The 25,781-nt window shown below is 31.0% G+C and overlaps 5 protein-coding genes across 5 annotated transcripts; 3 read left to right on the top strand and 2 right to left on the bottom strand.

The window, feature by feature from the left end:
* Nucleotides 1-849: 849 nt before the first annotated feature.
* Nucleotides 850-3,340, top strand: LOC110623477 (protein FEZ). The gene is made up of 3 exons (XM_021768442.2): nt 850-1,824; nt 2,041-2,342; nt 2,440-3,340. The coding sequence occupies exons 1-3, from the start codon at nt 1,641-1,643 to the stop codon at nt 3,145-3,147; spliced, it is 1,194 nt and encodes a 397-aa protein (XP_021624134.1). The 5' UTR covers nt 850-1,640; the 3' UTR covers nt 3,148-3,340.
* Nucleotides 3,341-5,337: 1,997 nt separating this feature from the next.
* On the bottom strand, nt 5,338-7,131 carry LOC110614581 (60S ribosomal protein L34). Its single transcript, XM_021756149.2, has 4 exons — nt 6,968-7,131; nt 6,802-6,881; nt 5,774-5,883; nt 5,338-5,681 (listed from the first exon to the last, which is right to left on the bottom strand). The coding sequence occupies exons 1-4, from the start codon at nt 7,044-7,046 to the stop codon at nt 5,588-5,590; spliced, it is 363 nt and encodes a 120-aa protein (XP_021611841.1). The 5' UTR covers nt 7,047-7,131; the 3' UTR covers nt 5,338-5,587.
* An 861-nt stretch (nt 7,132-7,992) lies between these two features.
* LOC110616840 lies at nt 7,993-12,185 on the bottom strand. The gene is made up of 5 exons (XM_043956706.1): nt 11,503-12,185; nt 10,119-11,410; nt 8,828-9,241; nt 8,418-8,650; nt 7,993-8,330 (listed from the first exon to the last, which is right to left on the bottom strand). The coding sequence occupies exons 1-5, from the start codon at nt 11,658-11,660 to the stop codon at nt 8,073-8,075; spliced, it is 2,355 nt and encodes a 784-aa protein (XP_043812641.1). The 5' UTR covers nt 11,661-12,185; the 3' UTR covers nt 7,993-8,072.
* A 3,977-nt stretch (nt 12,186-16,162) lies between these two features.
* Nucleotides 16,163-17,309, top strand: LOC110609613 (polyadenylate-binding protein-interacting protein 11). The gene has a single exon (XM_021749324.2). The coding sequence runs from the start codon at nt 16,384-16,386 to the stop codon at nt 17,272-17,274; it is 891 nt and encodes a 296-aa protein (XP_021605016.1). The 5' UTR covers nt 16,163-16,383; the 3' UTR covers nt 17,275-17,309.
* Nucleotides 17,310-22,267: 4,958 nt separating this feature from the next.
* On the top strand, nt 22,268-24,117 carry LOC110626760 (myb-related protein 306). Its single transcript, XM_021772836.2, has 3 exons — nt 22,268-22,659; nt 22,801-22,930; nt 23,077-24,117. The coding sequence occupies exons 1-3, from the start codon at nt 22,527-22,529 to the stop codon at nt 23,807-23,809; spliced, it is 996 nt and encodes a 331-aa protein (XP_021628528.1). The 5' UTR covers nt 22,268-22,526; the 3' UTR covers nt 23,810-24,117.
* The last annotated feature ends 1,664 nt before the right edge of the window (nt 24,118-25,781 follow it).

Here is a 25,781-nt window from a genome sequence, read left to right on the forward strand (position 1 = left end):
ATAGATGATATTAAAAATTATATATATATATTTTCCCCAAGTTTTGATTATAAATTAATTGGCAAGTTGGCATGGGACAAATAGCTTAAATCTAATCAATATTAATTGCAATAATATAGTGACGAACTCTCTGATTATTTATTTATGTTTTATAGTTTGAGAGATTAAAAGTTTAAAATTTCTTTTATTTTCCAATACTTTCTTTAAAAAATATTGAAATAGATGAGAAATACATTACTGTAGCTTTCTCGAAATTGGGTATATGATATTTTTAATTATGGAAAAAATCCAATGCTCCAATGTTCATAAACTCAAAAGGAAAAAATGATATAGAAAATTAAAAAAGTAATAATAATATAGCAAACCGCGTGGTGATGATGACACTATATAAGACGGAGTTTGAAAGAAGTTTGTTTCTTTTTCTTTGTTATTCTCATAGTTGGTTTTTCAGATACTTCCACAGAAATTTCCTTAATACATAAAAAAAAAAAAAAAAAAAAATTACAGGTCTTTGTTTCTTTGTTCAGCAAATGATCTTCTCATATAAACAAGTGTCCTGGTCCTGTAAATTTATGATTAAGAGCATATACTGATGATGTAATAATAGGCATCACTAGTCAAACCAGCAACACCAAACTAGTTGACCTGCTCCTTTCTTACTGTTCGGTTACCGGTCACCTTTCTGGTGCTCACTGTAATATCATTCCATTTAATTTTATTTTCACTTTGTTAAATTAATAATTTCGTATATGAACAGTAAGTAATTAAGCTTCTGAGGAATCTCCATGAACTCAGAGAAAAAAAAAAAAAAAGAAGCATTTCTGGCAGGTCACGTGTTTGATTTGTGGCAAAGAGAATGGAATAGAAGCAAAAAAGAATGGAATAGAAAGAGCATTTTTAGATAAAAGGAAACCAAAATTTATTACAGAATCTTATTTGTATTTGTTGGAAGTTGATCCAGACAGCCTCCCCATATAGTAGTCTACAAAAAACAATTCAAGCAAAAGACTAATTATGTAAGAGAAATTAAAAACTAGTTTGACGTTGGAAGCTTGGTTTGTCATCTTGCATTTGATTTGTTTGATGATGAAAGAAATAGTTTTCCCATGAAAATTAAATCTGGGAAAGTGTGAAAACAATTGGGTTCACATATCCCAAAATTCTGCTAATTTTTTGGTCTCTTGAGATACTTAAAATGGATTTCAATACCTCTCTCTCTATATATACTCTTGCTTTCATTGCTAAATTGCTACTCCCATGGTGTCCTTAGTTTCTCACCAAGTCATCTTGATTTGCGCATAAACACACTCTCCATTACTATTTCCCTGAAACGGCGCCCCAAGCTTCGGGGGCAGACTCCTTCTCAGGAAGCAGATTCTTGGTTTTGCATTAACTCAAACTGTACTGTAAATTAATTCTCTTTTTGAGTTTCCTGTTGAATACCTGCTTCACAGATGGTGGTCTCTACTGTTTACATTCAATAGTCTTGAGATTATCGTTAATGGGTATGGTTTAGTTTCCCCAGCAGTTTCTAGTTTTTAGAAGAAACTGTAGTTGGAGTTTCAGCCTTTCAAGTTTCTGAACATAAGAACACCTTTCCTCAATTCCATTTCTTTCTGGGAGAGAGAGATTTGAAGAGGATGATGGAAGAAAAGAATGATGTTGACAAGATTGATGATGTGATGTTGCCTGGATTTCGGTTTCATCCAACTGATGAGGAACTTGTTGGTTTTTACCTCAAGAGAAAGATACAACAGCGATCTCTGCCTATTGAGTTGATTAAGCAAGTGGATATCTACAAATATGATCCCTGGGATCTTCCAAGTAAGAGAGTTTTTATATCTGCTGTATGATTATCATCTGTTTGCTTTTAGTTCCCAGAAGGCATGAAAAAGCTTCTCTTTCCCTCTTTCTGTATTAGCACACTTGCAGCAACATAAGAAAACTGCCTTTGAAAATGTTTCTGTTACTCATAGCATACAGTTCCGCCCTTCTTTTTTTTTTTATCAATTTTTCATTGTCTCCTTTTCTTGCAAGAAGAGCTGGCCACTACTGGGGAAAAAGAGTGGTATTTCTACTGTCCGAGAGACCGTAAATACAGGAACAGTGCAAGGCCAAATCGAGTCACAAGAGCTGGGTTTTGGAAGGCGACCGGAACAGACCGTCCCATTTACTCCTCTGATGGTTCCAAGTGCATAGGCTTGAAGAAGTCCCTGGTCTTCTACAGAGGTAGAGCTGCCAAAGGGATCAAGACTGATTGGATGATGCATGAGTTTCGGCTGCCTTCTTTAGCAGAACCATCACCTCCAAAGAAGCTCCTAGAGAGAAGCCTTCCTCCAAATGTAATGTTTCTACATTCTAAGTTGCAGCGTCTTCAATTACTGTTCACCCTGTTGTTTGATATACTGAAATCATCAAAATTTTTTGTTTGGACAACAGGATGCATGGGCTATTTGCAGGATATTCAAGAAAACCAACTCTATGGCCCAAAGAGCTCTTAACTACTCATGGATTTCCCAATTACCAGAAGCTACAGCATCTGATGTAGTCAACCAAGGAACACACTGCACTCAGTTCAGTTCAGAGAACATTTCTTGCACCACAGAATCAGTTTTCCAAATATGCTCTAATAACTTACAACAAGCTTCTTCTGGGAACTTTCGTGCTTTAGATATATCATCTTACAAATCTATTACTACTACAGTTGACAAGCCATCTCTGTTCCCTAGTTCAAATGGAGACCTGACCAACAGCTTCTTGTTTTCATCAATTGAAATGTCAGCTCCCACAAAGTGTCCAGTTGATGATAGTTCTATGCTATTGAACTCTGCTTTAATTGGTAATGTTAGTAAAACTTCTGAAAGTATAGACTATGAAGGGTCACAGCATCAGTTCAATGGATTCTCAATCAGTTTGCCCCAAGTTACACAAGATCATATGGCTGCAGACGAAGATGAAGCATGTCTGAGGAAGAATCCTAGTGGAGTACATGAAAATAGCCAGTGGGAGACTATGCGATCAATTGGATTCCCCTTCAGTTTGACCTCAAATCTGCCAGATGCATGGAAGTCTAATCTGCCATGGGATTCACCACCCTGTCCTAGTGAGATGTCCTCCACTTATTCCACAAACAAATGCTATACTTAAATCCCATTAACTAAGGAAGAAATGGGATTTAGGTATAGGATATTGTTTTATATTCTGCTTTGGGTGAATAGTTGGGGCTAAGACTCTAAATTATGTCCTGTTTGCTATGTTATTGTACAGTTTTTGTATGTTCCAATCACACACATTGGGCTAAATATTTCTCTTATTTATTCACTTTCTTCGTCTTCATTCTTCATTCTTCTCTTCACCTTCCTTCTTGTCTCTTTCTCTTTTGGACACAAGGGAAAACGTTTTACCCATAATACCATTTTATGGAAGAATGTTTCAACAATGGCTTTAGAGTCAATATGTTTCCCTTGGCAATGCAAATCATAAGTAGTGATGATGATCTCTGGTCCCTGCTAAAAACGCTTCATATGTACTTGTAATCTAAATGAAATTCATATGAATTTGTAATGCAAATATATAAGATTCATAGATACTTGTGTTAAAATAGAATTTATGCGCAGTGATACATTTAAAACTTTAATATGTTATATTTTATTTTTAAATAGTATTTTTATTTTTAATAATATTAATAACATAATAAATATAATTTACTATTTATTATTATTATTAGTTTGTAATTTTTTTTTCATTCTTATTATATTGATATCATAAATAATTATTAGTTTTATACACATCAAATAAAAAATTAATAGAGGAAAAAAAAGTAAATATCTTATATACATTGCTAGTTATGTTCTCTATATATTTTTTGGTCGAAGAATTCAATATATTTTTAATTCAAATAAAAAGAGATAATGGTAAAAACAAAAATCTAAAATTTTCTCCTTTTAACGAATCTATTTCAAACTATTTTTTTAATAAATTTATCATAAATTATGCCACTTAATTTAATTATACATACTTTGCTTTTTTTTCTTCTTTAAATTTTATATCTTTAAAGCCTCCTAATAAATAAATTAAGCAATAATTTATTGTAACCTTGAAATTAAAATATTATTTATTATTTTGATCTTTTAAAAAATAATGACTATTATTTAATCAATAACTGGGTTAGAATTAGTAAATACAAATAATTAAAAGCATAAAAAAAATAGTTAACCTTGTCGAATGGCAATGATCCTGCGTCATGTCAATTTGGCATATTAAGAGCACAACTTTTTTTTTTTTCTTAGAAGGTAATAGTCAAATTGCTACCTACAAAGATATAAAAGATTACAATATGCCCCACTAAAAGCCCAGCCCATACCAAGAGTCAATCTATACATAACCTGGTAGTCAACCCGACCCGAATTCAAAGGGAACCTCTAGAGACAGTGGAAGAAAAGTCCAGTCTCAAGGGGTTGAGAAAAAAAGGTTCGACTTCAAGGAGAAGCTACAGACAACAACCATAGTTCCGATCCCCCAGCTAAAAACAAGAACTCAACTAAGAATCACCATGCTAAGGAGCAAGAGACTACAACTAACAACGTCAAGAAGAGAACGAGAACAACTAACAACGTCACGAAGAGAACGAGAACAACTAACAACGTCACGAAGAGAACGAGAACAACTAACAATATCAAGAAGAGAACGAGAAGAAGTGCACTCGTGAAAAGACCAAGCCCAACAGTTGACCATAGCAACAATCTACAATAAACAACAACAAAGGCGAAATCGAGAGGTTTCATTAGCATTCCCGAGACAACTTCCTTCTCTAAAATCATGACACCAGAAGCTTTGTCAAAACAAATAAAATCTGAGCCAAAAGACTCAACCACACATAAAAAAAGTTATATCAATAGTAACCTTCCAAATTGCTCCGACCTGCATTAAAAGAAAAAAAACCGAATATTTTAAAAATGAAACCCCTGTACATAGAAGCATAACGCCAGGCATTGTGCAACGCCATTTGCAGTTGGAATACATTTAGGAAGGAGAACTAAATTAATCCAATCCAGAACTCAAATTGATCATTAACTACATTGTCAAAATCAAAACTTTTCCCTTTTTAAGAAAAAATATTTTAAAAATTAAAAGTTTCAACGTGATAAATCAAAACAGAATTGGAGTATTGCAGTTCAATTTTGGTCTCCCTGAACCTTGAATCAGAAAAGCCCGTTCCGGCCTGGCCGCCACCCTTAGGGAAACATTTTGAGGATTGCAGACAGCTTCAAAGCCCTGAACAAAGCAATTCTGGCTCCACTTTGAAGCATACTAGCATGTTATAAAAGCAAATAAAGATAAACAAGAAGAAGCTACTTATGCTAGAATTATCATGAGGTGATATTCCAGAGGATCAACAGAACAAATAATCACATTAAACAACTAGCTGGCAATGATCTCTTGTCTAAGTGAACAAAAAAAGTATGCAGTAATCAGACACCAAACAAGCTAAAATTGACAACCTCCAAATTCAAATTCCATCTTTGCCCAAAATTTCTCTCTAACATATCTTCTAACTCACAAGTCTTTGCTTTATCATCCTCCCATCTTAGCTCCTTGAGGCTTGCTTCTCCTTTGCCTTCTGAATCTTCAAAACCTTCTTCACAATCTTCTGCTCTTCCACCAAGAAGGCTCGGATGATCCTACAAAAATATAGAAAAAGAACTGCTTAAACCATTTGTCATCACCTTGGAAATTAGAAAGCAAACCAGCAATATTGAATCCAGACATCTACCTTTCCCTAACAGCACCTCCGGACAATACACCTCCATAGGCGCGATTGACAGTGCGTCGGTTCCTGGCCAATCTGGATCTCTTGTACTCAGCAGGTCTCAGGTGAGGAATCTGGAAAGATTTCATAGTGTTTGTAACTTATTGACTGCACATAATAGTCTACTCAAAAAGTGGAAAGGGCATAAAACAAGAACAAAATAACAGAAATGACTGCAAGAAAAGCTCACAAATTCCAGAAAAATCCAAGGGTCCAAAATTGATAACTCTACAGAAGCACATTGACTAACAAAATAAAACCAAAACACCATATGAGAGATCAAAAAATGGGTAGAGGTGATAACGATTTATCCCATAAAGAACAATGCACTTTAGATTACTAGAAGAAGTATAATAGAAATAATGCATGGGCTAAAATTAACTGGAATATTTTAGGTAACAGTTGAAATATCATCCTTTCATGTTTTAACAATTAAAACCCCCGCATCACAGCCTTAAGTGCCATCTTAACAATTAAATTTTGAGTTTTATAATTGTAAAACTATTCCAAAAGGGGTATAAACTGTTTAATTTTGACACCCATCCAAAATGATTCCTTCACAGAAATGATAGAATTAGCATGTGCCTAAGCATTTATTATCAGAATTCCATCTTCAACATATGTGCTACTGCAAAAGATTTCCACTTCGCAGAAGACTGCAATAGTGATCCAGCATTTAACAACTGGAACAAAACAAAGATGCACTTGCGAATTTTGACTGCCAGAAAAAGGATTAAATATAGCGGACAACAGTTGATTTAAACCCAAGTCTTCCTCAATCAATGCCTAAGACAAATCAAAAAGAGGCGTGAATGTGATCAAACCAAGACAACGCAACAGCAGCACACCGCTTAAATCCTCGAAGACAAATTTCACATTAGATGGTAATCTAAAGAACGAAAGAAGCAAAACAATTAACCCATAAGAGGCCTCCAGCAGACAACCAAAAAAATGAAGCAACTAAGCTCAGAGCAGATGATGAAAACACATACCCCTTGAATTCTCTTGCCAGTGACGGGACACTTAGGCCCACTTGCTCTCTTCTTGGTGGTCTGATACACCAACTTCCCGCCTGCATTTCAAACAACCATTAACCCAATTACTTGCCAACTATAAAGGAAACAAATTCAACAGCATTTGAGCGGAGCAGAAGAATACCAGGGGTCTTGACGATGCGGTGCTGATTAGATTTGGTGGCATAGCTGTGCCTTTTCCGGTAAGTTAGTCGCTGAACCATTTTTTTCCTTCTCTGATCTCTTCTTAGACTCTGGTCTTCGTATGCTCACACGAGAGACAGGGAGGCCGAGACCAAAGGATCTGTGTAGAGAAAGAATATAAATAGGGTTTTTGTGTTTGTGGAACCCTAGATCTAAGGGCTGTTGTTGCGAGGTGTTACTGATCTACGGTTAGGATTACAGGAACGCGTTTCTTCAGATCGAGTTTAAGAATTTGTTTTTTTTTTTCAAAAGAATTTGTTAATTGGCTCCAAATTTTTCTATAATTCTAAAGTGGATTTTTGCTTGTGAGAAGTTCAGCTTGAGTGAGTTTTTATAATTTAAAATAATTTCACCAAAACTTTATTATTTTATATATAAATTTAAGTAAAATGATATATTTTTTTAAAAATAATTTATGAAAAATATATTAAATTAATTTCTCAAAAATATATGTTAAATTAATAGAAAATGATTTTCCAAGATACATAAATATAGATTTAATTAAATTATTTAAATTTTATTAATAAAAATAGTGACATCATTATTACTAATTAAAATAATATTTTTATTCTATTATTTACAAAAATATATATTATATTTATATATCAAAAAACATACTAGATTTGGAAAGTCCACCATCAAATGGAGCTAATAGAATGCTCTCCTACTAGCTCAGGCCTAAGATAAATCCGTTAAGACGTAAGAGGATTTAGGATGCCAAGACAGAGACACAATTTCCTTAAATTTATACGAACATTTCAGCTTAAATTAGAGATTCGAGGTCAATAAACGGTAACATAGAAGATTAGAATCAGAATTCTACAAAAATGAAAAATAGCAGAAACTCAGTCCAAGGTTTCTTAATACTTGCATATGAAAGGTTAGCAAATGAAAAAATTCTTTTGTATTATCCATTATATTTCTGATCTGTTTGAAGCATATGGTGATTCTTACAGGCTAAAAATATTCTAAAACTCCTCTTTTGGATGTATAAACATGAAGTAAAATACAATTTCATCGTGGCAGAGAGATGCTGCATAACTCTATCAGCAAGGAAAAAGCAAAAAAGATGGCTCTACATGTATCTTCCTGCTAACAAAATTGATCTTGTTCAATTTATTCCGACACCATATTAGTTGATCTGTCGTTATTTTCGACATGTTGAGCACCCTTGACACTAACTTCATATCTACTTGTGAGAAGAAGTAAAGAACTTGGTCGGAACAACCGTCTTCTTTATGTTTTCTGAACTTCCTCAGTATGCAGTTTCCACTCCTCAATATGTCCTTAAGCTTCTTCTCCTTCTGCATTTCAAGACAAAACGAAGAAAATTAATCGTCTTAAAGCAACAGACAGAAGAAAAATTAAGAAGAGAATGGAGGCTAATCAACCTTTTGCAGACTTGTTCTGACTTCTGTCAAGAGCTCTAGTTCAGCGGGGTCTAATGGTTCGATTTGAGTTCCCCTTCGACTCTTTAGGATCACACTGTTGGCATCTTTATCTGCTCGAACAAATCGCCAGAAAATTCTTATTGATTCTTCCATGATCTCTACTAGTGTATCACTTGTAATTGCTTCATCATCCTTGGCTTTTCTTCTTGTCTTCACATCCTTTATACTGTCCTCTGCAGAACAATTATCAGTTTTTCTGTTAGTCAATGATTTGTTATTTTTGCTGCTAAATCAAGAAACAAGCATGGACTTGTTTATTGGTATGCAAGATACACAGGCAGGCACATCGATTTCAACCACCAAAAATAGTATGTCAATATTCGTGTACGTAATCTTTTAGTGTCGCTTACCTCTAATGACTGGAACCTGAAGCAGATTACGCAAAACGCATCGATTTTTGACATAATTTTGCACCCTTGGACCTTCAAAAGGTTCATTCTCTATAAATCTCTGCATAAGCACTTGAAACTGTTGAAATTCACCAGCAACTTCATTGTATCTGCGCGTCCCAAAAGGGTCCGAATCCCATATCTCCAGTGCCTTCTCATACTGCCAATGAAGGATTTCCCATGAAAGGCACATTTGACTAACATAAACCATTTCTAAATCACTATGTAATTCTCTAATGAAACTCATTATTGGATCAGAATTCGACTTCTTTTGCTTTCCTAGCAGGAATTTCTGTGAAACAAGAGATGCCAATGCTGGTCGTGAGGCTTTATGGCTTGATATTGATTTAAGTGGATCCTTTGATTGAAGAAAGCCTACAGATTGCCATTAAACGCAAAGGATAAGACAATTGATACAGAAATTTAATTACAATCAAACAAATGATCACTTAACTATCGGAGAATGCAAGGAAGCACTCGACCATCAAGCCATTAGCCCGAAGTCAATTCTTGTCTACTGTGTTTACATGAATCTGTACTATAAATGCATATGGGTTCACTATCATTTTACGCTATGGTCAATGTTGACCCGATCAAGGTAAGTTAGAGGTTTTCTTCTGCATCTGCGAATAGCAGACGGACACAAAGTTTCCTTCTACCTACAACTTTTGTGTAATAATTACCCTTTGCAGGTTCGTGCTTCTGTTTAACCAACCTAACTAGATTTAGTGGGCCCTTACCTCTAACTTCTAAAAGACTACAAAAGGTAGGTTGAGTTATGATGTATTTTGACTGTAAGGATTTTATCACTAGGAGTTCTGTCTGTTCATTTTTATTCAAAGAATTTGATGAAGTTGTGACTGTTATGAAAAGAAAAAATTACTATTTAATTTTTAGAGTATGAAAAAATTTATTAGATAATTTTTTGATATAAAAAAATATATTAAAATATTTTTAATATTTTAAAAAGTTTATCAATCAGTCTTTTTTATTAACGGACAGTAAAAAAATTAAATATTATAAAAATATTTAAAATATTTCTGATATCAAAAAAATTATTAGTAAATTTTTAAAAAATTTGAGATCAATTAATAATTTTTTTAAAATTATAAAATTAACCCGTGAGTTTTTCTAAATAATAGAGACTAACCAATAATTTTTTGTAATATCAGCGACAATAATAAAAAAAGAAAATGAATTAACAAGCATATGCAGGAATTAATATTGGATCAGAAAAGCTGCTGAAACTTACCCAATGCGTACATCTTCTGGTAATTCAAGATATCGAATTTCCGCATCCGTTCTCTGTAACTTTTGTAGAATTTGTGAAGCTCCCCCATTCTATCTTGGCGCTGGAACTTCTCATCAATCTTCCATGGCTTTAAATCTTCCATTATTTTAGGTGACTCGTCTTCTTCTAAGATTGTTGGCAGACCCGTAGCTTTAACCTTTTTCAGCTCCATTTTTAGCTGTTCTATCAACTCTTGATGTTCCCATAAAGTTTCCAATCCATTTGAATCCTCACAATTATCTGAACTTTCCTTGTCATTGCAACCGAGCTCTGCAAGTTCTTCGACATCCTTTTTATCGGATAACTTTTCTGGCTCTAGGCTGTCTGAATTCTGCATATTTGACTCCTGTAGATTTTTAAGCCCTTCCAATATGTCACCGTCTTCGTCCTCAAAATCATCAGCTTCATAGCCAGCACTTAAATTCTGCAAATTTATGTTCTCCAAATCTTCTTCAGCTAATTCTGCATTCTCCCCTTCAATGTCGCCAAAAATATCAAGCTCAAATGCATCTTCGAAATCTTTATCTGACAAGAAGCCTTCGCTGGTTGAAGCTACAAAACGACTTATTATCTCGTGGCTAGAAGTAATCGAATCAGAATCAGAATGAGAATCTGGATCAATGAAGTCCTTCTCTGATAGGAACTGACCATCATCTCCTGAAACGTGTTGATCACACCACACATTATGCTCTTTCTCCGCATCAACTGCTAGTCCCTTCGCGGAAATAGACCCTTCAACGCGTTTTTCTGCCTGAAGCTTCTCTATCACCTCTTCTTTATGTGCACTTTCTGCAGAATTCTCCTTTCTCTTCTCGTGAATAGATTCTGCTTCTGATTTCTGTTCCTCAAAGTTCTCACCATCGCCAATAGAACCATCAATAGAATCAGCATATAATTCTTTCACTGTAACACTGAAAACGTCTGGCTTCTCCAAGTAGAGACTAGAGTCTTTCCCAGGCAAGAATTCATACTTATTGGTGCTTGAAGAGGATATAAAATCTGAGACCACAGGCTCATAATTCTCTCTGTAACTCTGAAATCGAAATTTGAATAAGAACCTCGGTGTCTCTTCTTCCTCTGAATCAGCATTTTCTTTTGTACCTCTAAATTCATTAAGATCAACTTCAGGCTCTTTAGCTGCCTGCTCCATACAATTCGATTCAAATTCTGGTCCCTTTGCTTCAGCTTGTTGCTCTGAATTGAGTTCTAACCGATTCGAATTGTTTGTTTGTTTGCTATCATTCCCTTTCATCCTGTAAATAAAATAAAACAATTGAAATTTATTTTGAAAAGACTAGTATAAGAAGTTTTAGAAGAGGGGAAAATAGAGGAAATAGTTTAATACCTGAAAATGGCTCTGTTGAAGGAACCAAACAGAGCAGAAACAGAGAACCAGAAAGAGTGGGCAAAGAGGATCAATTTTTGATGGAGAAACCCATAAACGTAGCCCATGCTTAACAATCTAAAACGGGAATTGTGCAAAAAGTCCTCATGGGTACCCATCAATTTAACCCATTAACCTGCTTTTTCATCTCGAAGCAAAAACAGAAGAAAGAAACAGAGCAGTCATGGAAACTCTAATATCAAGTTTGAAATCTAGGAAGAAGAATGGACTTATCACCAGTAGAAAAATAAGAAAAAAGGTCAAAATCAGGGCATATGCATGTAAATAAATTCAGGAGGAAGTTGAAATCTGACCTAAAATGTGAGATTAAACAGGGGGGATAGTTAGGCAAGAGTTAAGGAGAGAAAAGAACATGTCAGCAACTAGGGTTTTAGAGCTTGCTTAGAGCCATGGAATTCTCGAGACCGTTATATGAGTCGGATTCAGAGAAAGATTTTCTTTAGTTGAAGGGTCTGTTCTGTCTTGCGCTGCGTATGCCAGGTCTAGGTGTGTGTGAGAGAGGAGAATTGGGTTAAATTGAAAGTTTACGTCTCAAAATAGAATTGTTGGGTTCTTTTTTTTTTTTTTTTTTTTAAATATTGCTTGAAGAGGTTGAAATTTTAGGTCGGTTTAAGAGCAATTTTTCAACACGGCGGGGAGCGAAGTGAAGAAACGCATGAAGAAGGGCTTGGCTTGTGTGATACAATGGGTGGGTGGGAAGGGAACTTTGGCAGAATCAATGTGTGAAACTTGCGGCCAATTTGTGGTAAAAATAAGTTTTTTTTAAAGAAAAAATTTGAGCCTAAAAATTCGAATATGAATTTATCTGATGGCGGAATTTCAATTATTAAAATAAGTCAGGCTAAGTGTAGACAAGAAAGGGAAGTGTACACACACAAAAAGAAACAAAAGAATACTTGAATGCCCCATGGAATTTTAAGACCTTAAAATCTTTTGTATTTTTTTTTTTTTTTTGCCCTTTTCATACTCTCTTTTATTGAACATCGCCGTGTTACGCATGTATACATGAGACTCGTTTATTGTGGGACCATCCTTCGTACTTGCTTTCTAAAATTTTTTATATATATATATTTTTTTAAACATCCATCGGCTAAATAAATTTAAAAAACTCATATCATCCAATTTAATTTACTTAAAAAATTAAATCAAAATAAAAAAGGTCTGATCAATTGATCAAACTAAATTTAATTTAACTAAACTAAAAATACAATAATTTACAAAATTCTTTTTCATGGCCGAGTGGATTACTATTAAGTTTTCTATATTTTATTAAATTAGCTATTTAATTTTTATTTTTAAATTACTCAATAAATTATTTCTATATCTTATAAAATAAAATTCTTTAATTTTTCATAAAAAAATATAGTTAAATTATTTTATTTTCAATTTAGAATGAAATTTGATAGAGTCTATTTTACTGGACATAGTATAAAAAATTGTTACTTCTCAAATGTTCAATCAGGTGTAGATATACGTATATGCAAACATCATGCACATTCGGAGGCACATTGCATTTTTTTGCCAGTTTAATTAACCTTTGAAGCCTAGGTATCATTATTTTCATGCTTTTAACAGATTTCAAAGGTTGCTTCGTTATATTTTTATCTGTAGCTGTGTTATCCGTTTGAATTTTGATTTTATTTTTTTTTTTTAAACTCTTTTTTTTTTTTAAATAAAATAAAATGTTAGTCTGGCCTTTAGTATCAAGATCCAATTAAATACAGAATTAATTACCAGGCCAAATTGAAACTTGATAATTAATCAATCTTTCTTAAAGTTTGAAATTGAGATATACGACAAATAAAGCATGGGAGTCGTTGGCAGATTACAAACTACCTCGTATTAAAAAGAGTTCATTGTTAAAAAAAATTTATATTTTATAATTTTTATAATTGATGACCGCTGGGTTTGTTCGCCCTCGACTAAGGCGAAATCCATTAGGGCAGCCCATAATCTGAAAACTTCTAAGCCTTCTTCAAAAACTAGGTCCAGCCCGCCCGACTCAAAAACCAGGTTCCAGTCTTTTTCTTCAAATAGGCCGGCCCAACTCTTCCGACCCAATAAACAGACTTCTTCTGGGCCTAGTTTTAACCTTATCTTCCGGCTTAGCTCGGAATCAGGAAGGAATTCAGCCCATCCGCCTTGTGGGACCACCCGCATGCGCGTCCGGGAGAATCAAGAGCCGTTACGCATGGAACAGAGATCTAATCCCCTCGTACGTCCGTATCAACGTAGCAGGATTAGGTGGCCCAATGACACACATTCTATTACACGTCACTAGCGGACAAGAGTAAACATATAAAAGGAGAAATATTATCCTCTAGATCTAAACTTTTTCCAGTTTTACAGAACCCTTGTAAAATCTCATTTTCTGGATCTCAAATCATCAATAATGATACCTTATATTTTAAAAATAAATAAATTTAAATCTATATTTTTAACTTTTTAAAATTTAACTCATCATTAAATTTTTATTAAAAAAAATTACATCATCAACACATTATTATCACATCTTCGTAATATAAAACAATATAATTATCAAAAAAAATTTATATTTTTATTACAATTCTATCATATAGTTTAAAAATAAAAAATTATTTCTATACTTTTAAAATTTTTATTAATTATACTGAAATTATAAAATAATAATTAACTCATTAATACAAATTACATGTTTTAAAAATATTATATAATTGTCACGTTATTCATATTATCGTCACATCATTACAATATAATGCTATTTATAAATATATAGCGTTTACATTTTTGAAATTATTATAAAAATATTAAATTTTATTTTTTGATTTAAATTTATTTATAAATTATTATTAAAAAATTAAATAAAACTAAATAGATAAAAATAAAAATATAATGTAAGGTATTTATAAATATATAGTGTTTACATTTATGAAATTATTATAAAAATATCAAATTTTATTTTTTGATTTAAATTTATCTATAAATTATTATTAAAAAATTAAATAAAACTAAATAGATAAAAATAAAAAAATATATATAATAGTCTTATTTGATTTTTTAATAATAATTTAAAAAATTCGATTCAAAAAAAAATAATTTAAGAATCAATTTCAAAAAAATAGTAATTTAAAAGTATATTTAAATTAAAAAATAAAATTTAATATTTTAGCGTGCTATATAATTTGAAGTTAAATTTCATATTTTAGTGGATTCTATAGTATATGACATGATTACATTGTATTTTTGTTAATGACATAATAAAAAATTATTAGTTTTTTTAAATAGTTCAATGCAATTGGTGAAAATTTTGAAAGTATAAAATTAATTTTATTATTTTTAAAATATTGGTAAAATTGTAAGTAAAATATAAAATCTTTTATATTCGTGATTGAAAAAAAAAATCTTTTATATTCATTTTATATTATATTGTGATGATACAATGATAGTAAGATGGTGACGTTATAATGACGTGGCATTTTTATTAATGGGTTAATAAAAATTTGAACGATTAGGTATAATTTTTGAAAAATTAAAGTATAATTTTAAATAAAGAAAAGGAGAATAAGATGGATTTGAATTTGAAATACAAATTTGGATTTTTACCTGGGTCTATGGTTCGCGAATCATTTTATATAAATAATTATTTTAATATATAGTTTTATTTATTATAATTTAATAAATTAAATTTAAAAATATATATTTTATGTGGATTATTTAACTAAAGTTTATAAAATTTAATAGGTTCAAATATTTTATAATAATAATTATAAAGTTTGGAATGACATCTCATATTTATTACATGGATTTAGATTGGATAAATATTTTAAAGAGAATAATTTTAAAAAAATAAAGAGAAAAATCACACTCACATACTTAGTTTGGTAGTAAGTATATTTAAATAAATATGAGAGATCTATGAGAGATTTTCGATTCTACTCACAGAATCTTCAATTTTTTTTTCCTGTTTTATAGGGTTTATTATTTTTTTTAACTAGAAATTGGAGGAGTAGAACATGAAATCTCTCATATTTATTTAGATGTCCTTACTATTATAAGTGCTCACTTGGTTTATTATTTGAATAGTATAAATTAAAAAATTTACAAAAGTAAGGTAGTTTTGAAATTATTTATAAAATTAATATTTATTTAAGAAAATTAATGCCAATGTAAGAAGTACTCTTTTTTTAGTTTTAGTTCAACATACAACATTAATTGAATAAGTCATCATAATATTATTAAAACAATGGCCAAAATAACATTTTTAAAGCAGTTAAATTGTTAAAAAATACTAGATTAATTGACATTTTAAAGATTATAAAGCAAAAGTTGTGGATAAAATTTTATTTTATTTTATTTTTAAAATACCACTCAAAATAAAATATTCATCTGTATATTTGAATAATTCTGAAAAACAATGAAGTAATAGAGGTAAGTATATATTTATTCTATAGAAATTTCAAATTTCTAGAGCAAAAATTCATTGAGAAGATTACCACTTTGGCTTAATACTAAGCAGTAATTTTCCGGCAGATTTGAAGCCACCATGGCAAGTTATGTAAATTTATAATTAATGAAATTACCAAAACTTAAATTTATATAATTAATGTTGGTTTCTCTTACCAATAAGTTTCTTATTCTAGATTTTCTTGTTTAGGAAAGATAGGATTTTTTTCTTATTTTGGACATTATATATGTTTTTCTTCCTGTTTTGTGGTTGCGTTCTGCTGCTTTAAAGCCGGCATTATTTGATTTTCTTGAGATCCTTCGCCCATGCCCAAGAAAAATTCTTCCCCTTTAACCTTTTTTTTTCCCTGATGTTTAATACAGAATCACGTTTTGATCATGGCGATTGAAAGTGTTGGAGACGAAAATTCAATTTTCTGCCAAGATTCTAAACCAGCAGCCATCGAAAGTTACAAGGAACCGGCAATCGAAACCCAAACCAATGACCACAGTTTCATCAATGGCAAGTGTGATGATCACCAAGAGAAATCAACTGAAGCAGCAGCCACTTCTAATATGCAGCAGAATCCAACGGTAGAGATTTTTTCCAAGTTGAATCCCATGGCTCAAGAGTTCGTGCCAGCTAAAACTATAAGAAAGAAAAAGAAGAACAGCTACTATGGAAATCAAAGAAGAAACACAAGGACAAGTATGGCTCAAAGAGTGGATAAAATCAGGAAGACTTTGTATATTCCAGTGATTGATCATCAGGTTACTGAAGTGCAGCTAGCAAATCTCTTTGTTCACGTCGGACACGTTGTAGATTGTCGCATATGTAGCAACCCTAATATCTCCGGTCACTACTTTGCCTTCGTGGAGTTTTCCGATGAAGAAGCTGCAAATACTGCTTTGAAGCTGTCGGGGATAAGTCTTGGATCTTACCCTCTAAGATTAGAGCCTTCAAGAACTGGAATAGTGCCTGTGAACTCGACATTGTTGCCAAGGTCTGAAGAAGAATACGATATGTGTACGAGGACAGTGTATTGTACAAATATAGACAAGCAGGTGAAGCAGGAGAATGTGAGATTGTTCTTTGAATGTTGTTGTGGAGAGGTTGAACGGTTGAGAGTCCTCCAAGGCTATGATCATGCTAAGACTTGCATTGCTTTCGTTGAGTTCAGAGAGGCTGAGAGTGCAATTGCTGCTCTAAAGTTGAGTGGTGCACTTCTGGGATCTTTGCCGATTAGTGTGAACCCATCAAAGACGCCTCTTCGGCCTCTCGTAGGTTAATTAAACCATTTTTTTTGTAAAAAAAAAAAAAAAAATTGTAAGAGGAGGGAGAAACAAAAGCCAGCATGCCAAGTTATCTATGAAAGGACTAATTTTTATTTATATTTTTAAAAATAAAATATAAACTAAGAATGTTCATATATTATAAATTAAAAAGCAAGAAAAACGATGTCAGCACTCCGAGGCTTAGCCTGGTGGAAAGTGCATCTTGTAGTCTTGTGAGATCAAAGGTTCGACTCCCCCACCCCCTATTTCAAAAAAAAAAAGAAAGACGATGTCATTTTCAATCAAAACTTCTTTTTGTTTTGGTTTATAAAAATGGGGAAAGCTAAATTCTCGAGTCGCAATTATTACAAATGAGGACAAAGCTGTAAGGCAAATAATTGCAAGAGATGTGTTTGTTTCTCATACAATTTGCTTAATAATACATATTAGCTTACTTGATCCTTTGAAATTTCATTTTTCTTTAAGCATTCTAGTGAAAGTGAAATCCCAATATCACAAACTTTTATCATTATTTTATAAAAGATTTTTAACTCAAATAGTATTTTTGGAGCATATGTTTTTTTATTAAAAATTAAAAGATGGCAATGAATAAAATAAATAAATTAATTACATAAACTTCTAAGTTTCCATTCTATTAATGAAACTGATGTGTTTGGAAAAATATCATTTAGATTATTGATAGAGACGTTGGATTTGAAAACCTTATACCGCAAGAAATCATGTTACGATATTTTCTTTGTTCATATCATTATCTCCACATTTGACAACCACACAATTGATAATCACACCAACAAATATCAAATTCTATAGGCTAAGCCTCAGTTTTATTTACGAAAGTATTTCATCAAATAATTTGTATACAAAAATATTTTTTAAACTATGAAATATTTCTATTAACTGATTATTTTAAATATATTTTAAAAAATGTTTTTTTTCCACACAATAAACAAAGCTATAATTATTATTTTCCTTTTTTTATTTATTTTTAATTTTATTTTTAACCGTTTAATATAAATGTTGCGTTGATGGATCAGTACATGGTTATGTTTGATAGTGGAAGAAGAGGGATCTGGCTGACCCACCAACACATCAATTGTGACCTTGGCCCTTGTTTGTTCTTGTACATTTCTAGAAAAAACAGGCAAGATTGACTCAGCTTTTGAGCAAAATTAACCCCGTCCTTGCTCGCTTAACTTGGAAAATTCGTTTATTGAGTAATTAATTTGTGATTTTGGATGTAATGTGTTGTGAAAGTGGGATCCTTTTAAAAAGGTTGGGTCCAAGCCCATTAAAGAAGGCCCCTCTCTTTCTCTAGCGTCATGCTCCTTCAATAATCCAAGTCATTTTTCATGCACGTGCCTTCTTCTTACCATTAATATATTTGCTACTTATTAATACGCCACTCACCAGCTTCTCATAATTATAATAATAATAATATTATTATTATTAAATGCACTCACCAAATGCTTTTTTTTTAAGTTAACCTATTAATTATAATATCATCCAAATAGAGACAATTATGTCTGATAAATTCTCTAATTAAAATATAAGCCGCTAAAATTACGACGAATCCATCTAACAAAAATATCAGTTTTAAAGTTTAACAAATATTTATAATCATTCAAAATCAAATCCTTGCATAAAATAATTTAGCAAAAATACTTTTCAAGTGTCTGTCTAAATATCTGCATAACATAATTTGACAAATATATTTTTTATTTCTCATTTTTCGAGCATAAATCATTAAAGTCTCCCGAACAAAGTTACGGAAGAGAGTTTTTACGAGATAAATCTCGAATAAGGATCCAAAACTGATATTGTCATTGCAATTTCGAAAACACATAATAACTAGTTTTCTCCCTAAAGGTTTCTTTGTCTTGCATGATCAATATGATACATAATTTGCATAGCTTCTGCTTTAGAATTAAATAACTACTTCGCAGAATGAACACATCTCCAAGGAATTAGCTAATCTTTAACCTATATATATTAATGGAATAATATAAAAAAATAAAAAATAAAAATAAAATTTATTGATTAACTTATAAAGAAATATTCTATAAATAAATTATGATATTTTATTGCATTTCACTGTTATTTTTCTTATAGTGAAGGTGACTATCCATAATTTTTTAACATTATTTTATTGCAAATTAAATTTTATTACTCATTAAAATTTAATTTATATTAATTTAAAATAATTTTAAATTTTTTGTAATATTTGTACTTAAATTTTATTTTTGCTATAATTTTTTAAAGAAAATTCTATGATATAATAATTAACATAGTCATTAAAAAATTATAAAGAAAACTTTGAAAAGGATACGTTTCTTTTCTAAACATTCACATTGATTTTTATAAAAAAATAAAAATTAATGAAGAAGAAAAGTGGTACTCTCTATCAACCGGTTGAGAGAGTTTTCTCTCTTTTTTGGTTTTAGTTTTTTTTTTTTTTTCCGGGTTTATCGGTGATTGTGCTTTGGTTGTCTCTTCGAGTGGGGAGCACTATGAGTTGTTCCTTCTTACTGGGATGTAAAGAATCTCTTGTTTTGGTGTTGTTGGACAGTGAAAATATTGGTGGAGGGCTTCTGTTGGGCTGTCAGTTTTCTGTTGTTCTTTTTTCTTCTGTTATTTAGTTTTTTTTATCCTTTGCAGATTGGAGGCAGCTCAACCACGGCGCTACAATAGTTTTTCCATCCTGTGAGTGGAGAGGCGGTAATTCTGTTTTTTTATTTTGAGTTGTATGTCACACCTCATTTTCTTGAGTAAGGTAGTCACCCCCATCTAAAAAATAAATTTTTAGTTTCTTTTGGTTAGCTTCTTTTTCATTAAAGTTCAATCTAATTCGTTTCAGAGTTTATTATTTAATTTCTTCTCTATCATTCTTTCGGTTGCATGTTGCCTTCCTTGACTTTAGGTGCCGCCGCTTCTCGTTTCTAAGATTGAACGCTTGTTTCTTTTATATAGTACAACTCTAATGTTGATTAGATATGATACTTGTTCTTATTTCTTCCGGCGTTTGAAATTTCTGATGATCAAAGGTTCCATTTTGAATCTCCAATGGTGCCTTAGCATATTTTTATTGGTGTTTTTATCCATTTTCGTGCTGAATCTTTCTTCTTTTTTGGCTATCCGCGATTTCAAAATAGAAGCTACGATAATTTATATTTTTTTAAATTTATAACCGGATTAAGTTTTTGAGCTGTTGCGTTAAGATTTCTTTGGGTTTATTATTTTTATTTTATTTTAAGTCTTAATTTTTATGATTGTTGGATTTTTTGAAATTAATATTTTTAAGAAAAAAAATAATAAAAAAAACTGAAGTTCTAGAACAATTTTGATCATTTTTATATAACTAAGATAAACGTTAATCTACTTAAATTCAACTTATATGAATTTATTATTTTTTTATTATTCAAAATAATTTATTAAAAAACTAAAATCGTTGTTTGAAAACAAAAGCACTTTTTTTTTTGAAAAAAAAAAACCGTTACTTTCATGTATCAAAATTTAAACAGATGTTTATATAAAAATTTACCTTTTTTTTTTTTTTTAATTTGCACGAATTTTGTAAGAAAATTCAACTTGATATACATTAATTTTTGAAAAGAAAATTCAACTTGATATACATTAATTTTTGAAAATAAAATGCAACTTGAAAATAAAAGGTTAACAGAAAAAAAAAATCAACTAGTATCTTAAAGAAATCATATAGAAGAAGCATAGTATACCAAACTCAGGTAGAGAGAGATAGAAGTAAAATAGTCTATTTAATTTAATTTATTTTTATAATTAGGCCTTTTATATATACGCCTCAATATTATTTTATTTTTATATAATTCGAGCAACAATTCGAGCAACAATAATCGAAGATAATTTTTTTAAATGGAAAAAAAAAAAAAAAACAACTCATTGAAGTGACACATTGAAATAATAACTTTTAGTTTATTTTGATTATTTTTCTTTTCAATTTTATAAAGAAAAATAAAAATTAAAAGTTGGCAATTGAGCTAACTCGGGTAATTACCTTAAATCAGAAGCAGCAGCATTATTAATTAATACATCGATCTTGGACCAGCATGACTATGACCATCACCAAACATCACACTATCACTGGGAAGAGCCTTAATTTCTGCCAATAATGATATTCATGATATTTATTAATTAATTTATATATGACAATAATCTAACCCACACGCTGATTTATTTATTTATTTATTTTATTGGCTACAAATATGCATATTTTCAGCCTAATACTTTTCCTTGTATTAGTTGATTATGAAAAAGGTGAATCATTTTTGAAAAAGAATATAATTTAATATTTAAAATTACAAATATATATTATATTTAATGATTTATTTAAACAAATTAAAATATCATAGGCTTATTATATACTGATGTCTATTATTTTTTAAATTTAAATTCGTTTTAATTTTAATTTATGAAAAATAATAAAATATTTTAATATAATAAATTTAAAAATTAAAATTTTATTATATGAAATTAAAAATTTTGATTATAATCGTAGTAATAAATGTAAAGTTTTACCTATAATTTTTCCTTTATGCTTAGCCTAAAACTATTCATATACAGACATTAATGCGTGGACAGAAAATCCACAACACATAGAATCATATCTAGCATTCATTTACGCGTCCAGCAGGAGTCACTCTGGTCAGGACAAGCCATGACTTCTATCTCTTTCATCACACAGAGACTACTTCCATAGTTAGGGCGGTTCTATTTGCTTTTTGACAAAGTAGCTCAGCTCAGCTCAATAACCCATCTTATATTTTACATTTTCCACATAAAAATCTGGAAAAATAAGTCAAATACAGATAATTATTGGATTTTTTTTGTTGGGTTTTTTTCATTTCCTGATAAATGTTTTTTTTTTTCATTTCCTGTGCAAACCCACATTGAATTCCTCGCGGTTTAGGTTGTCCCATGAATAAATGCATTTGCTGTCATCTTTTGACTCATTTCGGTATCCCTTAACCCTTATTGCTTCTTGTATGTCACCTCCTCTCTCTCTCTCTCTCTCTATTTAGGGTGTTTTTTTCTATATATGCACGCTAAGAGTAGCTATCTTGGCCTAAGAAGAGTGTCCTATCTTTAGAAAAAGATAAACCAGTTTAGGGGAAGATAGAGAAAGAGAGAGAGAGGAAAAAAAAAAAAAAAACCCTCTAATTTGAAGGGCCTTGAAGGAAATCTAGCTCATTAGTAGAGAGAAAAAGAGAGTGATTATGGGTAGACCACCTTGCTGTGACAAGCTTGGAGTGAAGAAAGGTCCATGGACTCCTGAAGAAGATATCATGTTGGTCTCATACATTCAAGAACATGGTCCTGGGAATTGGAGAGCTGTGCCCAATAACACAGGTTCATTTTTTGTGGCTAATTTATCTTCCCTTTATTCCTAATTACACCCTTTTTGTTTTGTTAGTATCTGTTGAAATGGGCTATTAGCTAGGGTTTGATTATCTCTAATTAGCTGTGTCTTCCTCTGGTGGGGCTTTTCAGGATTGCTTAGATGCAGTAAGAGTTGCAGACTTAGATGGACTAATTACCTGAGGCCAGGGATCAAACGTGGTAATTTTACCGACCATGAGGAGAAGATGATAATCCACCTCCAAGCTCTTTTAGGCAACAGGTATATTTCAAAGTACCAATGCACCTTTTTATCTATTTTTGTAGATTTAATCATATGTATTAACTTCTTTATTACCCAAATCCTAATAGTAGAATATATGTAATTAAACGATTATTACAGTGACCATTGAATTGATTATGTTGCAGATGGGCAGCCATAGCTTCATACCTTCCAGAGAGAACAGATAATGATATTAAAAACTATTGGAATACCCATTTGAAGAAGAAGCTCAAAAAGCTTCAAACTACAGGCCATGAAGGTGACTCTAAAAATGATATATTATCATCATCAACAGTTTCACAGCCAATAACTAGAGGTCAATGGGAGAGAAGGCTTCAAACTGATATCCACACAGCAAGACAAGCTCTTTATGAGGCACTTTCCCCAGAGAAAAAAAGCAGCTTATTATTACCTGAGTTTAAACGCTCTAATGGAGGCCATTCTTGTGCAAAACCAGCATCAACTTACGCATCAAGCACTGAAAATATCGCTAAGTTGCTTAAAGGGTGGATGAGAAATGGACCTAATAAGCAAGCTCAAACAAAGTCATCAGCAACTACTAAGAATTCTTTCAACAGCATAGCCAGAACTACTGATTCTATTTGCAGTGAAGGGATTCCAAGTAAAGCTGACAAAAATGGGACTGAATTAGCACAAGCATTTGAATTACTCTTTGGTTTTGAGTCTTTTGATTATCCAAATTCAGATTTTTCTCATACTGATGAGGCTAATCTTTTCCAAGTTGAAACCAAACCTAATTCTAGTGCCCAAATATTGCCTCCACTCTCATTGCTTGAGAAATGGCTCTTGGATGAAGGAACTCTTCAAGGGAAGGACTATCTTAGTGAAGTCTCAGTAGATGAAAACAATATTTTCTAGAGGAAATCTTGCCTTTGGGGCTAATTAGCTTTTGGGTTACACTAATTATGCCACTAATTTTTTTTTTTTTTTTTTTTTTTTTTCTGAAGGGGGTCCTAAATTTGTTTTTGGGTATATTTTAAAAACCTTCTTGGCAGTGAGTTCTATTGTGCTCTAGTTCAACTTTAAAGTGATACAACTTCAGTGGCCTTACCAGTGAGAATTTGTCACCCCTTCAGTGCTAGAACACAGAGAATGTAAATCTAATTTTATTATGTTATCATCAATATGTTTTTTCTATTAAGAATAAATTCGTTTATTTCAATTCTGTTACTGATTCACATGTATTTTCTATTAAAAATAAATTTATTTATTTCAATTTTGTATTTACGCTTGTGTTTAGAATTATAAAAAAATTAAATCCTTAAGTCGATACACTTGCAGCTCTTAGATAATAAAATATTAGAAGACATGCACTAGCTTTTTATTTATGGGTGTGATGAAGAAGTAAAGGACGATTTCCTTTATTGTGAAGTTGTGCATGCCAACTTGCAATTGCCAATAAATTAAAGGGAGAGAGTCAACCACCATAAACCCTTGCATAATTGCTCTAACTAATAGAGCTCGCAATGCTGCTGCAATAATTTGCAGCAGAGAGGCTTTTCAATTCAAGTTAACGAGACATAATTACCTAACAAAAAACTAAAATTTAAAAAAAAAAAAAAGAAACTATCCTTTAATTAATGAAAAACTGAGAGGTATTCTATATACATAAATAAAATTGTACGAAATTCATTGATAAAATTAAATTAAGTATTATTTTTATGATAAATTTTTACAATAAAATTTCATAAAATATAATTTTTTTTCATCCATTTTTATATGTCTTTTAAAGGTTTTATTAATTTTTCGATTATTTTCAACCTAAATACCTTAAGTTTATTAAATATTAAGAGAAATAAAATTATAATAGTTTATTTATATATTATTATAATTAAAATAAAATAAATAAATAATAATTTTAGAATAATTAAAAAAATTAAACGAAGGGAGTAGTTTATAAAAGAATTTCAGAGCGAAGAATTATTACCTTCAAACTTGCAGGCTTGGTATTTAATGCCCATGTGAAGGCATTTGCTAAAATACCTTTTTTTTCTCCCATTGAACAAGTAGCTACTCGGCTCACCATTTGGTTGGTTCGGTTTAAAATTAAATCGAACCGAATAAATCAAAAATTAAAATTTTAGTATTTATAAAAATCAAATCGAACCGATTTTGATTAGAAACCGAACCGAATCGGTCTGATTCGATTCAATTCGGTTCGATTTGATCAGTTTCAATTTTAATAATTTTTTTTTATTTTTTACACTTTATTTTGAGTATTTTAAAATTTAATTAAAATATTTTAATTTTAATATAATTTAATTTCTCTATATTATTGAAAAAATATATTATTATCACTAATCGGTTCGGTTTGATTGTTTTGATTTTTTTCTGATCAAAATCGAATTGAACCGAAATAATTAAAATTTCTAAAATTAAAAATCAAACCGAATCGAAATATATAAAAAATCAAATCAAATTTTTAATTCGATTCGGTTCGATTAATTTTTCGATTTGAACCGAATACTACTCACCTGGCCTACCGCTAATTTAATAATGGCCATATGGGTGAAAAAGTTCATATTAGTTCTCACGTAACTAATAATTTTGAATTTTATATATTCATTTTCTCACTTAATAATTTTGAGTTTTGAATTTGAATATGCATACCATTTTAAAACTGGATAAAAAAGTTTTATTTTTTTAAATTTATTCAAAATAAATTTAAATTAATCGACTAATAAATTTTAGATATTATATAATTTATTAAAAAAAAGACAAACTGTAAAGGAATGGAAGGAGCATAAGCCACACATGAATAATTATGAAATAGCAACGAAAAGAAAAAGGAGAGGGAAAAAGCAATATCCCAATATCCTACTCATGAGAA

The sequence above is a fragment of the Manihot esculenta genome, chromosome 1 (genome assembly GCF_001659605.2).
Source record: "Manihot esculenta cultivar AM560-2 chromosome 1, M.esculenta_v8, whole genome shotgun sequence".
Lineage (NCBI taxonomy): Eukaryota > Viridiplantae > Streptophyta > Magnoliopsida > Malpighiales > Euphorbiaceae > Manihot > Manihot esculenta.